Here is a 15,641-nt window from a genome sequence, read left to right as displayed (position 1 = left end):
AGACAGACATGAAGATTTACAGGAGACAGACGTAAGTTGGGCAGAGGAAGGAAGAAAGATCAAAAGAGAGATGAAACGGGACAGAAAAGGCAGAAATAGAAAATACAGATGAGACTTGGGCCAGGAGGAGGGAGTCCCACTGAGGCTTTGGTTGCTAGAAAGGGCTTTAAAATCGGTTACAAAAGCCGAAATGTGATCAATAATTCATGTCAGTCGTGGCCTAAGTGTGTACATCCAGTACTGGTCTATGAACTACATTATGTATTTGGAGTAGTTTCTATTTGAAGCCGGAGTGCAGGCAGCAGTTTCTTTAGAATAGAATAGAGTGAGAATGGTTCACGGATAAAAAACAACTTTAGCCATTATTACAACTGACAACACACAATAACTTGCAGACACAGTAAAGATATATACACTTTCTGATCATGTCAAAATGCCTGTATATACAGAGTGAGGTGTGTCAGCCCTGAACAGGGAACATTGAATTTTTACTTTATTTGAATCAAGCATGATGTCTTTTTATTGCCCTGTGTTGCTTTACACATGTGGGCTCTTTTAAGCTGTGGAGACATAAAGAGGAAAGCAGGAAGCAGCAGTCTAGGAAGGTTAGGTGTATTTCACAATTCAACGGACGGCCTAGGAAGCTCTATTCACAACAGCACCGGGCCTGACACTAGGGATCTGGATTAAAACTGAGACAAACCTCAGACCTCAATGTGATGCAAATAATGGTCTACAATCTACTGAATCTATAAACACACTGACACACTGCCATCAGTTTTATGTAGAGAATGGGCATCCATATTTTTTGAGCAAACTTTCTGTCTCATTCTAAAATGTACCTTCATTAACTAATAATGTCCCAGCAGACCAGTGGAGAGACAGCAACACATTTACGCTGAGCTGAGACTTGAGTGAGTTTTAAGTTGCATCAATAACGGGTTTATGTATGCATGGTTCTAGAAAAATTAAAATCAAAATCAACATAGAAACAAACATAAAGAAAAAACTGCGCATCTACTGCCAGGGTGGGAAATTACCGGCCACAGAAGCTGATATGTTTGGCCTCTATCACCCGCTCTGTCAGGCAACCGAGTAAATATCCGAACATCCGTATTCCAGTATTCAAGTTCAATCGAGGTCAGCATTTGAACAGAAGATGTCCGTTATCATCGGGATGCATGTGAATCACCACCCGCGGCGGTTGGACTAGACAGTAAAAAGGTTGACTTCCTGCTTTGTTCCAACAGCGGTCACACTGTTAAATACTAAAGGTCATTTACGAACCTTCTCCTTCCTGTCAGACTGTCTGATCGGGACCATGGGAAGCAGTAAACGGCTGACAAAGCGACGGGTCTAAACAAAAAGGTAATCGCTACCCCAGGGCGTGCTGTGGCACTGCAGCAGCACAGAAGCTCAACCTGGACAAGCTGGTCTGAGCACGTCTGTTTTACCCGAGACGGGAAAAGAGAAGTCGCCCAGTGAACTACGAGACAGCCAGACTTGATCCCACTGAAGGGACTCGCAATTTAATGTGTCTCTCTAACATTTCAGTTCTCAGCAGTTACTCTGTGACTTCCTGCCACACTCTTCTGATATATAATGTAATGTATTTTAGCGTGTGCGTGCATGTACCTTGTCCATCTTCAGTCTCTTCAGGTAGGACGGGCTGTCATAGCCTTTGGCCTGCCGCGCTTCCTGTAAGTGATTGATCATCCAAACGTTCTTCCTTTGCTTGGCAAGATCGAGCGGCGTCTCCCCCTGAAAAACAACAGAGGACCAGCCTGTACACATCCACCGTCACAAAACTCTCGAAACTCTGGATACGTCTCCACCATTCTTAGTGACAGCCTCATTTGTTGACATGAATTTTATCATTATGAAACAATTCCTATGGCAGTTACTGGTTTGTGAGGACAGTGGACAGCGCAGTGCATTACCTTGATGTTCTGTGCGTCAACGTTAGCGTTGGCGTCCAGCAGCAGGCTGATGACGGTGGTGTTGCCGGCCAGCACGGCCCAGTGCAGCGCTGTGTTCTTGTGATATTTGTCACCCAGGTTGACGGAGACGTTGAAGGTTAGCAGCAGCCGGGTGGGATCCACACTATCACGCAGAAGCAGAAATCAAATCAAGCTGAGTTTAAACCTACCTGACAAACAGGTTGTCACGACACGTCGTAGAAAACAAGAAGATGAAACAGTACGAAATAGGAACAGCAGAGTTGTAGAAGGTCAAACGGATTCAAATCTGGTTTCGTATTTAATACGTTCCAACCATTTTCCCTCGGTTTTCAGAGTAACTATACGTTTTTTACATCAGTTTTAAGATACTAATAATATCAGCAACGATCAAAACTTTAAGCAAGAACAACAACAGAATTCAGTGCAACGATACTTTAATTACTCTTTAGGGTTAACTCAGTAACATTAATAAAGAAACAACAGTAACAGTTCTTATCACTGGTTGCTCGTAATACTGCTCATGTACAAGTTGTTACACATTCTTCACTCGGGGTAAAGAAATCCAGCTAACCAACTAAATTCATGTCTGGGTTCAACAATGGACGTTTGTGATCACGTATAACACACAAAAGCAACACTTTTTAAGTGCTACAAAGACAATAATGTCATATGAAAACTATCCACTACATTTTTTGTGTATCAGAATTTATTTTTTTCCTTTCCTTTTCATATAACCTAATAACCTTTCTCCTTTCTTAATCGTGCTACACCTCTACTTTACACTGCTAATGACATAATTACCCCTCATGGATCAATACATGATCCAGAGAAATGATCCCTGAGAAAAACTGCTTATCAGGGAATATTCACATGAAGCTGAGCAATACCAGTTCGTCTACTGAGTTACGACTCACTTCTACATGACAAGCTTGTGTGTGTGGCTGCAGTCAGCAGAAACATGCCCAGTAGATATGTGGGGTTCAATGTCTAAATGTTGAAGTCTTTCAAGGCTCCAAAATCTTCATACAAGGTTAAAATTTATTCGAGCTTTAGTTGAGTTTAAGATTTCTCGTCAAGGCAGGCCGGGCCAAAACAGCAGCTATTTGAAGCTATATCTGCAACTGTAACATACACACCTGTGTGTCCTGTAAGCCGCCCACATCAGAGGAGTCATGCCGTTCTGATCCATCATATCCACGTCCTGTTACACAGCAAAGGTACAGTAAGAAACTGAAGTAGCCGAGGAACCAGTGAGAGGTGACGGGAGGACAAGAGAGGCAAGAGGGCTCCCCCTGATGGAGAGCACTGGTACAAGGTTCTGTCAAAACACAAGACTTGTCCCCGAGTCTTACAAAACCCAGATGACACCGACACAAACAGGAACGTTGGAGATCATAACACAGTTGAGGAAAGTCTGTCGTTTTCTGTAAAGCACTTTGTCCCCACTACAGTTTTTCTAAATATCCAGGTGGACCACACTAATGCAGAAGAGATTTCCTGTCAGACAACCACATTTGCTGTCGTGAGAAGGAACATTTTTAACATTATTTTGGCACCTACTGACAAACGAGACTAAGCTTTAGCTTTAGCCCTGCATCGTCTTTCATACCTGTCCTTTGGCAATAAGGTAGGCCACGATGGAGGTGTGGCCGAACTGGGCGGCCAGATGGACGCAGCTGCAGCCCTCGCCATCGATCAAAGACGGGTCTGCGCCATATTTCATGAGCTGCACCACCATGGATAGATGGCCTTGTCTGGGAGAGAGAGAGAGTAAGAAACATACAAAACAAGCTGATAAAATGCAGGAACAAATACCTCCACTCTTTTAGAGGTTTGGTCTGAAGAAAGCCAAAGCCTTTCCAGCTTGAACACCAGCATTAAGGCTGAGTGGGTGACGACTGGTAAACTCAACAGTCCAAAGATCAGGGTCTTATATTCTCTCTCTGCTATTAAGCTGTTACATCTGCACCTGGAATGATGCATCCTCATATGCTGGTACAATACTGAGAGACCGATTCCCGATTTCATCAGGTTTTCAAACTGTTTTTTTTTTTTTTTTTTTTTTTTTTTATTTAAAAATCGCTAAACCCTTCTACAGCAACCCCCCCATGGACAATAAAGATTTGAAAGGAAACTGGCTCCAGGGTGACACAGGACTCCTGTGTGTTTGTGTAGCAGCGATGGTGCGGATGCCTGTTGTCAATCAAACCTATCAATAATTCAGGAGGAGAGGGCTTGATGCAGTTGTGGATATCGTGTGACCTGCCCCATTCCCACCAGTTTACAGCACGACTGAGTGATCATTACAAAGAGGAAGAAGGAAATAAATCACCTTCAAAAAATCAAGACGAGATGGAGGAACTACTCGTAAAGCAACAGTGTTGACATCAGTCAACAAGAAATTGGCAACAAAGGAGAAGATGACGGTGAACAGGTTAGGATTAAGTTCATGAATGTATGGTTTGGTCGGACGGGTTTAGAATGAGACACTGAGGAGAGGACGGCCTGATCCCCTCAGGCATTGTGGCCTTGGTTTTTGGACACAACTGACCTTGCCATGCTTGAAAAGTACAATAAAAAAATCCTAAAGTTTACTGGCAACTGGAAAGGGGAAGCTACAGTAGGTGTCTCTTAGATTCAGTTACTCTCTGTTTTAACTGTGGACCAGCAAAAGAAATGTGAAAGAATGAAAAGAAGCATTTCAATGCAATAGTCCGAACAAAAATGACATGTAGACATGTACAATGCCAGGTCTCTGCGGGTGAAATCAACCAAATGGTAGACACGTTATCGGCGGCGAGTTTCTTACCTGGTGGCCCAGTGCAGAGGTGTGGAGTTCAGGTCTCCTCCCAGCTGGTCAACTATGGCTCCCTTTGATATGTAGTACCTGCACATACAAACCCAGACAAATCAGACAAAACTTTATACTGGATCTACCCAAGAATCAGACCCCTTTTTTGTTAATGTAATCTAATCTAATCTAGGTGTGGTCTGTAAAACTAGTGTAAACTTCATAAAATGTTTTTGGATGAGGAAATGAAGCAGTAGAAGGATGTCACACATGCAGAGACCTGGCAAACAAACTGCTAAGAGAGAAACACTGGATATCTAATAGGCAACAATACCAAGCCACAAACATCTTACACAAAACAAATCCCCCTCTTTTTTACCTGAAAATCACCAAAACCATGCCTACTGATCTGTGCTGTTATCAGCTGGTCCAACCATAAACTTCAACCTCAGAAAAAAGGTCAATTCCACAAAAAAGACACACATTTCACTTGTATACATTTCGTAATTTCACACCATATATAAATGTCTGCCACCACAAACGAATTAAAAATTTTTGCAGATAACCGATAATGCTGTAACTTTCATGGCAGACAATAAATAATGAATGCCCAGGAGTCTTGTACTGCATTCAAATCACACTGCTCTGAAATGAAGTGGGAACAAATTAAATGTCATGTTACACAGATGGGAGACAAAGTAAAGACTGGAAAAATGAATAAAGAATACTAAAAAATGCAAGCGTGTCCATACGGAGCGAGAGGCTTGCAGGCTGGTTTGATGAAAAGGAAAATGATGTGAATGCTATACTACGTATCCATCTGTACATCATTTAAATATTCAAACTTCTGAAAATCATTCATTCAAATTAATCAGTGGTGGTTAAAAACACTCAGGCTGAACATAGAGTGTGTGTGTGTAGAGTTGAAGACTATCTTGCCAACTGTGACCAAATGCAGCAGTCATTAGAGAAGCGTACAGGAGGCGCTGGAGAGGGTCAGACACTGGCAGCAGTATTTACAGAGGAGAACATGATGTTGTCGTCCACGTCTTAATGCGGCCGTTAGTGTTAAACCTACATTCACTGAGCGCCCTGTCTCAAGATAGGTCACCTAAATGGGTGGCTAGAAACAGGTCACCTCTTTTCCTCTGATAGGGTAAAGAGCAAAAAAGTCAAAAACAGGAAGCTGCACTAGAAAAGCTGTGCAGGCAAATTAAATAGTGGCAAAAAAATGGCGTCAATCAGCAGCTGCATTTAGTTTTGGATACGTATTATTTATCTTCACCTTTACTGACGACTGACCAGTACAACCAAACCTATTTCCAGCCAGTCCTCGGATTCGGACTCACAACCGTCCAACCACAACCTCTGACCTACTGCCCCCCTCAACCTCATACAGGATCTAGGAGACTCACTTGACCAAGTCTATCCTGTTGTTGATGGCGGCCCAGTGGAGGAGGGTTACATTTTCTTTGTCTGGCTGCCGAACGTCAAAGCCCGCCTCCACCAACTCCCTGCAGCGCTCGAATATGCCGTACCTGAGGAAGAGGGGCAGAGGGGGATTAAAGGCTCCTCACCGACAAATACGTGTGCAAACACAGATAAACACTGGGTTAAATAAATACAAGCTAGACACGCTGACAAAATGCACACATACACAAAACAAACAGATACTCAGACCCAAACGAGACGCCAACACTGCGTGTCTCCAGGTAGATATTCCCACCCTCAAATCAAAACAACATTCTTCTGTTGTTGTCAAATGTAACAACCAGTCAGACAAAGATTTTGTTGACTTTTCCATTTCTCTTCTTCCCACCCATAAATTCTCTCACCATTTTCCTACTACTTCTTTAGCACAGACTGAATCAGAAAACCACAACCTAAAACACAGTGGTGTTAGTTCCAGATTTAAAACTTATGGGATCTCAATAACACAAAGAACATGCTGCCCCCCCAGTAAGGATGACGGCTCCCACTAGGACGATAAATAACTAGTAAACAACGCCCACCTCCCTGTGACAAGACAGTGTCAAGTATGACAACAACACGCACACGCACACATTATCAACTCACTGTGTGGCTTTGACAATGTCCCAGGTGCTGTAGTCGTCCACGTGGTTTTTACGGCTGACATTCTCACTGTAGCCGTGGTTGTAATGACTCTGGGGTTTGATTTCCTGAAAAGGAAGAGGGAGGACAGAAGAAAGGGAAACACAGGCATAAAGTCAGCATCATCATCAGCATTGTGCTGGAACAAACCAAAATACACTGACAGGTTGGGTGGGGTTTGCTGCTTTTCTTTGCCACATGGCAGCAAATTTTATGTTTTAAGGTTTTAGACCGTTAGTCAGAGAAAATAAGCTCATTCAAGACATTACCATGGCCTCTGAGAAATTTTAAGTCAGTCATTTTGTCCCTATATTTTAACAGAAAACAATTACTCAATTAAATGAGAAAATAAATTGACAGATTAATCAATAATGACAATCTTAGTTTTGCCCTAAATATAGCCAGTGATATTAAGGGGACAAGTACCAAAGTAATAACAGTACACAGTATACAGGCAAAATCTATGACAGTGGACAAAAATAAATAAAAGTTCAATTCATCCCCTGCAAAATTAAGTGTTAAATACTGGGTTAAACACTGGGCTGACATACTGAAACACCTCTTTAAAAGATACTGCACAAAGCGACCTCTTACTGATTTTGACATGGCCTTGTCCACTCAGTTGTCAAAATGCAATAGCTGCAGCTGACAGCAGCGCGATACACAGAGCCACACATGACAAGAGGGGAAAATGTGGGGTAAAACTTAGAAGCCTTGCAAACCCACGTAGGTGTTTTCAATTCATCTGGCTGATTAGATCTCTAGTCAGGCTGAGGTTGAGTGGAGCTACACAGGAAATGACATCAGATCACAAAAGACTATAAACCTATTCCTGCCTGCAAATGCAACACAACTAGCACGAGAGTGAGGCTGTGGTCAGTCAAGCGCAATCTGTACATAGGGACATACCTACGCAGTCCTGAGAAGAAGTTCAACATTAGACAAGACCCCTGTGTGGGTGTGTAGGGGCTTTAAGTTACACAGACCTTTTTCACAGCTGACATTTTGACAAACACAGGGGTGACTTTTACCATTAATAATTGTTGTATTATACTGCGATAATCGGTGGAAAGGAGCCATCTTTGATGTAATTAGTACCACCTGTGCACTTCCTGCTATGACAAGTCAAAATGTCTGCTGTGAAAAAGCTCTATGACTTTGTTGCATCTGGAAAGAAAGTAAGAAGCGTGCTCCAATACTCATGAGGATATCAAGATTTGGTTAGTAAGATTTCATCAGAGAGCAAAAATATTGCGCAAGATGGACAGGCATCATCCTACCGGTGACACAGACACACAGTGCCTTGCTCCCGAACACTTAGACCTTCATATAAATAGCTGATAAGGCAGCGGGAGAGGGATAAAGACTGGCTTGTCGTATCCTGCTGCTGCTGCTGCTGCTGAAGATCTAATCTGACACACAGATGTGGCGACTGTGCTACTCACATTCGATTAGCCTCCATAGTAACACCACAGAAACCACAATTAGCCTCCATCACAGGGGAAAAGGGCTGCATCTGGTAAACACAGGGCCCCCACGCTGGCTTCAGCTATTCTGACTCTTGACTTTGTGAACGGGAAATGACTCTTGTAAACTGGGTTAAATCTCTTCTACATTCGAGCGACAGAGAAACACACTCAACTGAATTAGTTCTATTTACTAAAACCACCCGAAATAATTCTTGTATCAAATTTAAAGTCAAAGCTGAGATATTGATGCCTGAATGGACATCGACCTTGAATTTAAAAGACTGTGGTATTCCAGCTACATCACCACCTGGAAAGGCTTGGTGTTTTGGTTAACTTTCAAGCAGGCCTTCGAGCCACTTTGGCTGTGCTGCTGCCCGCATTCTTAAAACGTTGAGGAATAATGAGGCAGCCTCTGGGGGCCGAGGACATGGCAGGCTTACGCAGAGCTGCTGGGAAGCCTGAGGCAAGAGCTCGGGGGCACAGAGGCCGCAAGCGGTGCCATCTTGCCTCAGAGTCTAGCTTGGGCCTCCCTACAGTGCTGGGGGGATATGCTGAGCCAGCATCTCTGCCACCAGGGGGAATGGTGGTGGAGAAAAAAGATGGAGATGGTGCATTGGAAAAACTAACACATACAGGTTTTTTTTTAGCTCTCGCCAGGGCTGAGCAATTTGAGGACAATTTTTTTGTCCAATTTTGTAAATGCAATTAAAATTAGGATTGTTTTCCACAAATTAAACTACAAGTGTATGGAGTACTATTTCCTCTGCCTAAGAGCAGCAGAGCTGCTAGCATCCTCACCACTGTCCCCGGATTGCGTGCGTTATTTTGACCTGACATTCAGACGTTTTGGGTCAACGTCTGACCATCTTTGGTTTTAGAGGGATTCATAACACTTGCTGGAAAGCTTTTATCGCACTTAACGTAACGAGTTGTCAACCTGTCTCACCTCTCGCACACTGATCCGAAAAGAAATTTTGATTACCACAAGGCCCAGTTGTGGTAATCAAAATAAACTGTTTGGTAAGTCAAGTCTGACACCTACATTGTTGATGTAAAAAAGACTTGCCACTCCGTTGATCTTTTATTAAAGCGCTTCCTCTTCCGTAAAGCCATCTTGGACCAGACGTGTCTGTACAGACACTGGCATGCAGAGCATATTAACCACACAACAGCCAAGATTTCCTCTGGTTTTTTTTTTGCCAACTCACAGAACTAATGCACATTAGCTACAGCTTAGTAATTCTGTCAGTGACAGTTGTCATCCTAGCTGCTAGCTAATCTGAAAACAACAGTTGCAGACTTAAAGGTGCCCCATGGAGTTTTCTAGTAAACAAACAGAAGGTATGTTTACATTCAGTGTAAACATAACCTTTCACCCAAAACCCGCTGTGTCTCCTTTGGGTTTAACAAGCGTAATGAGTGCATTTCCTTCATTGTAAAACATTTGCAAACCTTCAGTGGCAATTGCTGCCTTTTTTGGTGTTTTTTTCACCACCTGTAGCTCAACGCAATAGTTTGACTCCACTGACAAAAGACAAACAAAACAGGGACCCGCTGAGAGAAAAACTGCTCCATAGCGCTACTAGAGGTCAAAAACTCCACAGGGCACCTTTAAACTTTGACTGGTTGCAGCTTTTCAAGAAACTGATGCTGATGTAACTTTTAAATATAATTACAACTCCTGTGATTTGAACATTTCAAATTTTTTTCAAACTGTGATTTCGATATAAAATACAATAAATTGTTTAGCCTAACACTGTAATAATACGGGTTAAACTCTGATTATCTGTACCATTACATACTATAAAAATACATTCAAACAATCCTCCCAGTATCTTCTTTACAACTCCTGCCTGAGTTATGTGGTCTCTCGATATTCTGTGTTCACAAGAAATTATGTGAAATTACTGAAGCGACACACAACTGAAATATGGTTTTCCTTGTGGCTTTAAATAAATAAAGCCACATTAGAATCATGACCAACATTTTGTGCCATGTCTGGAGATATATAGAGCGATCTGATGTTACGGCAGACCTCAAAATCCACCTCTAAATGACAACCCTACATTTGAGCCAACGTGTCACAGTAAAATAAGTAAAATACATGAAACAAAATCTGTCATACAAATCCAACCTCTCCACAAATTTACTGAAAGTTACAGAAAACTGATGCATTTACTTTAACAGCAGAATGATCTTTAATTCTTAAATCCCAAACATCAGTAAACGTCAATGGTAAGGAAAAAAGGTGCTTTAAATTACAATCACAATACAGGGGAGAAATGAGAAGCTCCGAGCAGCAGAGAGGGGATTTCATTTTAGAGAGTAAATTAGATTGAGGAGGATGAAGCAGGAGAGTGTGACACAGGAGATATGAAGGTGACCAGCTTGTATTTTTATTCCTGTAATTTGAAATGTGTCAAGGCTGCTCTGAGGCGTTTGTACTTTTCACTGCCAAGTTCTGGTCATTTTACAAATCCATACGATTTGTTTCACCTACCCCATGTGCTGTTCAGACCAGTTTAGCTGCCAGAGAAAAGAGGGGGTGGGTGAGAGCCACTCGGTCATGAACGTGACTTTGCTGAGCTTTTTTCTTCCGACAGGCTGACAAACAGAAACCCCTGGAAAAAGTGGAACTTGGAGCCTCTTCCTTCATCTGGATATTCAGTTGAGGGAAAGCGCTTGCTTCATTCGGCAGGGAAACTGATTTCCTTTCAGTGGAGGGCCAGTGGGAAGAGGGTTGGCTCTAAACCCTCAGACACCAGATGTTAAGTAACTTTCTCCATCTCAGCCTTCCATGGAGATAGCCTCTGACCCCTTGTCAATCCCGACAGCCCCGGTCCCTCTCTTCAATTCCTCCTGCCATCTCAAAAGCTGATGGTGGCATTTCTAACTGTAGTGATAATTGCAATCTGTTTTCTCACCTCTTAATTATGTACTTGCTCACTGGAAGTACATACAGCAACTGGTGAGATGGCAGTGCTGATATTATCAATGAAACACATTATCCATTTCATGCTAACCATTGATTTTAGATTGGAGCTTGATCTGTTCACTAAGGCAGCAGGCCTGGCTTTTGTCAATGGGGTGGTCAGTGGGACATATGGCAACCACTCCTTGGGGGGGTCACATGCCCTGAGCTAAAAATTGTTAGACAGCACTGCTCCTGAAAATGAATGTTTACTGGGTTACAGTAGAAAGTAGAAATTCAAGAACAGTAAGGTTGTGACCAATTCTCAGTTTGAGACCAACATCTAGATTTTCATCAGGAAAATATACAACAAAAAACTGTTTTTTCCCTGCATCTGCAATGACTACTTTGCTGATACTAAATTGCAGTTATTGTGTTCCTCTGCTTACTGGCTGTAGCCATTGCTCACAGTCAGATTCAGTCTGAAATTAGAGCCATTTCGAGGGACTAATTCAATATTCAAGGCACAGTTTACATCAGTGGATCGGGAGGATGCAGAGGGGAAACACTTGTTTAAGGAAATAATGGGAATGCTCTGAGAAAACAGAATGCGTGTTTTCCAATTTGCAGCACAACAGAGAATGAAATCAAGTGACTGACCATGTCCCCTAGCCACGTGTGCCTTCTAAGCAGGAAATCTTAAACTGGTTCAAAGAAAAAGAAAAATCTGCATGGCCCTTCTGAGCGTGCAACTAAAGTTCCGATGCTCTAATTCAGGTGCCTCATGCATTCAGCCTCACTCTACGCTCTCTACAATCTACGAGATGACCCAGATTCCAAGCAGCACCCTGCTGAAAAGAGGGGCAACTTTAAGCCAAGCCTGTGTAGGCACACAGAGAAAATAAACTTAATTCATGATGAAGCTACTGCCGTCAGACAAACTTCCTCAATACGACAGGTAGATGTGTAGCCAAAAGGTCATATTGTGAATGCTCCGATACAGTGATTTAAAGAGGTTATGGCACCTTTCTGTGCCACACAGAGGAAGCATGATATATATCATACAAGAGGACATGATAGAAGAAAACCAATATTCTGTTTTAATGTATAGAGGACCGGGTGCACAAGTACAGTCGGTATAGTAGGTATTTGGACAGTGAGACAATTTTCGTAATTTTGCCTCCGTACATCACCACAATGGATTTGAAACAAAGCCATCAAGCTGTGACCGAAGTGAAGACTTGCACCTTTAATTCAAGATGTTTGACAAAAATAAAACCATTGATTACATTTGAGCATCTGAAAATGAGGGACTATGTATAAAAATGGGTGTCATTCCTATACGGTTAATATAATATTTCTTTTAAACCTAACTGTATTTAATCAAAATAACAGAAAGACCATTTACCTTGTGTATTAAAAGAATTTCAGATTTGCATTTTATTCATTTAGGAGAAGTTGTTATCTAGAAACACTGAAATGTGTGTATTCGTAGTCTTCAGAACACCCTGCAAATTTTGACTCAAGTCAGCTTAGACTGCCTTGAAATAAACCTTGACAGAGTCATCAACTGTAGTTGCATACGCCCAATTGCCAAATCGTTACTGTACGGTTCAGCTCTGTCAACACCATCGCTCTCTCAGGCTCTCATTATTTTCAGACAAGTCTGGTTGCAGGTTAAATGACATTTGTGTGTTGATAATAAGATAAAAATCCAATTATCATTACCTGCATTGAACCTAGGTATGGAGGGCTGGTTGATGACAAACTCAACTGACTCCAGATCAACCGTCAGTGTTGGTATAACCCAACTGTTGTGTATCCAAAGTGATATTAAGTTTCACTGCAGCATGTAAGGGAGACAAGGGTCTCATCATCTCCAAAAGAAACAAGGCTTAATCTCTAGTCATAAGCAAAACCTTACTGAATAATGAGTTGGAGGATGACATTACAAACCGCTGTCTTCCTTTGTCTAGTCTGAGCCTTCCCTCCTTTGTGCAGACCAAAACAAAACTGACAAGAAGACAGGATTAACATACAGTACGTGTTTTCACAAATGGAGCTGTTGTGGTTAATTTGAGCACATTTTCCTATTATGGGATTATGTATGAACGCGGAGCCAGTACCGAAATGGAAGCAAATTTATTTTGTGGCAATGTGACCGCTCAGGATGTGGCAACATCATTAGTGAAGTTTCATACTGGCATAATGTGTGAACAGGACTATCACATTCAGGGCTTGAATTAAACCTTTTGGATCCGCAGCCAGTAGGACTACTAGATTTTGAAGACATGCTCACCTTGCAATAGCTAAAAGCAGATGATTAATCACTACATCCAGTTCAGCCTGTTTTCCACTAGGTACATGAACTCATTCACCAGCATCTTGGGGACCGAATGGACACTAAAGACATGAATCATGTGTAATGCACACTGCCAGCCCGAAGGAAAACTAGCTGTGATCTGAACTGCTGATGCAAAAATCAACAAGCAAAACAGGATTCCTGAGAGAACAGTAAGTCAACTGTCACCGAAGCAAACTACTGTACGTATCAAAAGTTCCTCTGTATCATCAGATTACCTGCCAACAGAGAATGATAACAACTAAAAAGCAGGCTATGGAGTTAAGGCCTATTAAGCTTCATCTGGCAGTGGTAGCTATAGTCTATACCATGAAATAAAAACAATAAAAATGGGTGACTTGGGCTTAAATAGGCCGTAACAAAGAGAAGAACACAAAAGCAAACAGGTCCCTCTCAGGTTAGCTTGTCTGGTAAGCTAACAATGTTGAATCATTTTAGCTACAATTTCAAGAATTATTTCTTCAGACATTATCGGGTAAATATGGCAGACATTGCCCCTGTGGCTATTTAAACAACTAATGTGTTTATGTTGATTCCGCGTATTTTAAATCCAAACATGAGGAAACGTTTACAACGACATTAGATGACAGAAACAACAAATGCTAAATGACAAGCTGACTGACAATCCCGACCAGTGGACCTGCTGTAGGAATCTGACCAAGAAACGAATATGGTTTTCAAGAAAAAAGGGTGGATTTTTAGTCACACTGGCGGCTGTTAACATGGACTCGTTTCAGGGGACCGGACACCACAGCCCGATGTACGCTTACACATTTGACACCGGTTTTCATCATCGCAACTAAGCCAGCCAGCGCTGCCAGTTTAGCCTTAAAGCTAACATCGGGTGAAGGATTAACCATCAACGTTACCGTTTCCATTACAGACCTAGTCACACTGCTTACAGCCTCGTATACTGGCTGCACGGCGCCGCCGCCGCAGAAAGCACCACCGAGCTTAACGGTAACATTAACACGAACATCTGCCTAGCGTCCGCTGCCTATGCCGCAGGAGGAGGGGGCCAGCCTTAGCACCTTTAGCATCGTTAGCTGCCTGCCACCCCCCACCGGTGGTTTTGCAGGGGGCATCGGAGTTTATTAAAAAAAAGAAAGCACGGCAAAACCACGCAAACACCCACACGCAGACCGGTGTAATACGATTTGCGTAGGTTCATAAGAGCGTGCGACGGCGTGAAGTCCAAGGACCATACCTCGGGATGGAGAATAGGGACGCAGCCAGCTTCTTTCTCATATTCCTCCATAGCGTCGGCCATCTTGGTGGTGGTGTTCGCTGAGCATTGTGGGAAACAAGAGGCTGCGTAAGGGGGGAAACAAACAGAGGAGGAGAGGAGCTGTCAAAAACCCAGAGGAAGGACTGGCCTCATCACACAGGAGGTGACATTATCACACCGTGTGACCAGCGGGGTCTCGTATACAGCAAAAGACAGATGCTAAAGAATACACTTACTAAGGAGTCTTGTCTCCAATGCCGGCTCCAAGCTCTGCCGTCGGAGGAGCCTACTGGATGGCTCTACGGGCTAAGAGGATATGGGAAAGACCTGTTCCCCAGACTTCCTACAGCCTCCTGTGCCACGACCTTAAAACCTGCGTTACCAGGCGCCCCATTACAAGACACGCCGCCGATGATGGTTTCCTCATAGTACGGGAAACAAAACGAGCCTCTCCTCGGCCAAGTCCGTGTCCCAAGCAGTGCCGGTAGCCGTCACTGACACTACCCAGTCAATAACTAACCGTTTAACAGTTTGTCTGTAATTAGTTTCTCTTGTTGAAATATGTTGCTCCCACTGCATGCGTTTCTGTCACATCTGGAAAGCCTCAGAGCAACTGTATGAGGGTTCACTATGCATATTCATACAGCTGCTATACCGATACACGAGTATGACTACCCCATGTATACTTATACAATATGCATAGCACACAGTGTACTGCGTGTGCTATTCATATTGTATAAATGAACATGCTGTACTACGTACGCATACAGCGTGTTCCTGCATGTGGGTATTAAGTTTGAGACTGAA

At 42.8% G+C, this 15,641-nt stretch overlaps 1 protein-coding gene across 3 annotated transcripts in view; it reads right to left on the bottom strand.

The window, feature by feature from the left end:
* Window positions 1-14,988, bottom strand: part of zdhhc17 (zinc finger DHHC-type palmitoyltransferase 17) — a 31,075-nt gene extending 16,087 nt beyond the window's left edge. The window contains exons 1-8 of one of the 3 annotated variants that reach the window (XM_040145997.1): window positions 14,814-14,988; window positions 6,829-6,932; window positions 6,168-6,290; window positions 4,771-4,848; window positions 3,571-3,715; window positions 3,098-3,162; window positions 1,941-2,103; window positions 1,636-1,761 (exon numbers count right to left, since the gene is read on the bottom strand). In XM_040145997.1, coding sequence (XP_040001931.1) covers window positions 1,636-1,761; window positions 1,941-2,103; window positions 3,098-3,162; window positions 3,571-3,715; window positions 4,771-4,848; window positions 6,168-6,290; window positions 6,829-6,932; window positions 14,814-14,876 — 867 coding nt within the window. In that variant the 5' untranslated portion in view covers window positions 14,877-14,988. Of the gene's footprint in view, window positions 1-1,635; window positions 1,762-1,940; window positions 2,104-3,097; window positions 3,163-3,570; window positions 3,716-4,770; window positions 4,849-6,167; window positions 6,291-6,828; window positions 6,933-7,458; window positions 7,561-14,475; window positions 14,648-14,813 lie in introns of those variants that run through there. The other 2 variants (XM_040146015.1, XM_040146005.1) reach the window with 2 other exon arrangements.
* Between the last annotated feature and the right edge of the window lie 653 nt (window positions 14,989-15,641).

This window comes from Xiphias gladius, chromosome 2 (genome assembly GCF_016859285.1).
Source record: "Xiphias gladius isolate SHS-SW01 ecotype Sanya breed wild chromosome 2, ASM1685928v1, whole genome shotgun sequence".
In the NCBI taxonomy this organism is placed as follows: domain Eukaryota; kingdom Metazoa; phylum Chordata; class Actinopteri; order Istiophoriformes; family Xiphiidae; genus Xiphias; species Xiphias gladius.
The sequence above is the reverse complement of the archived record's forward strand: the minus strand, read 5'-3'. Positions and strand labels throughout refer to the sequence as shown.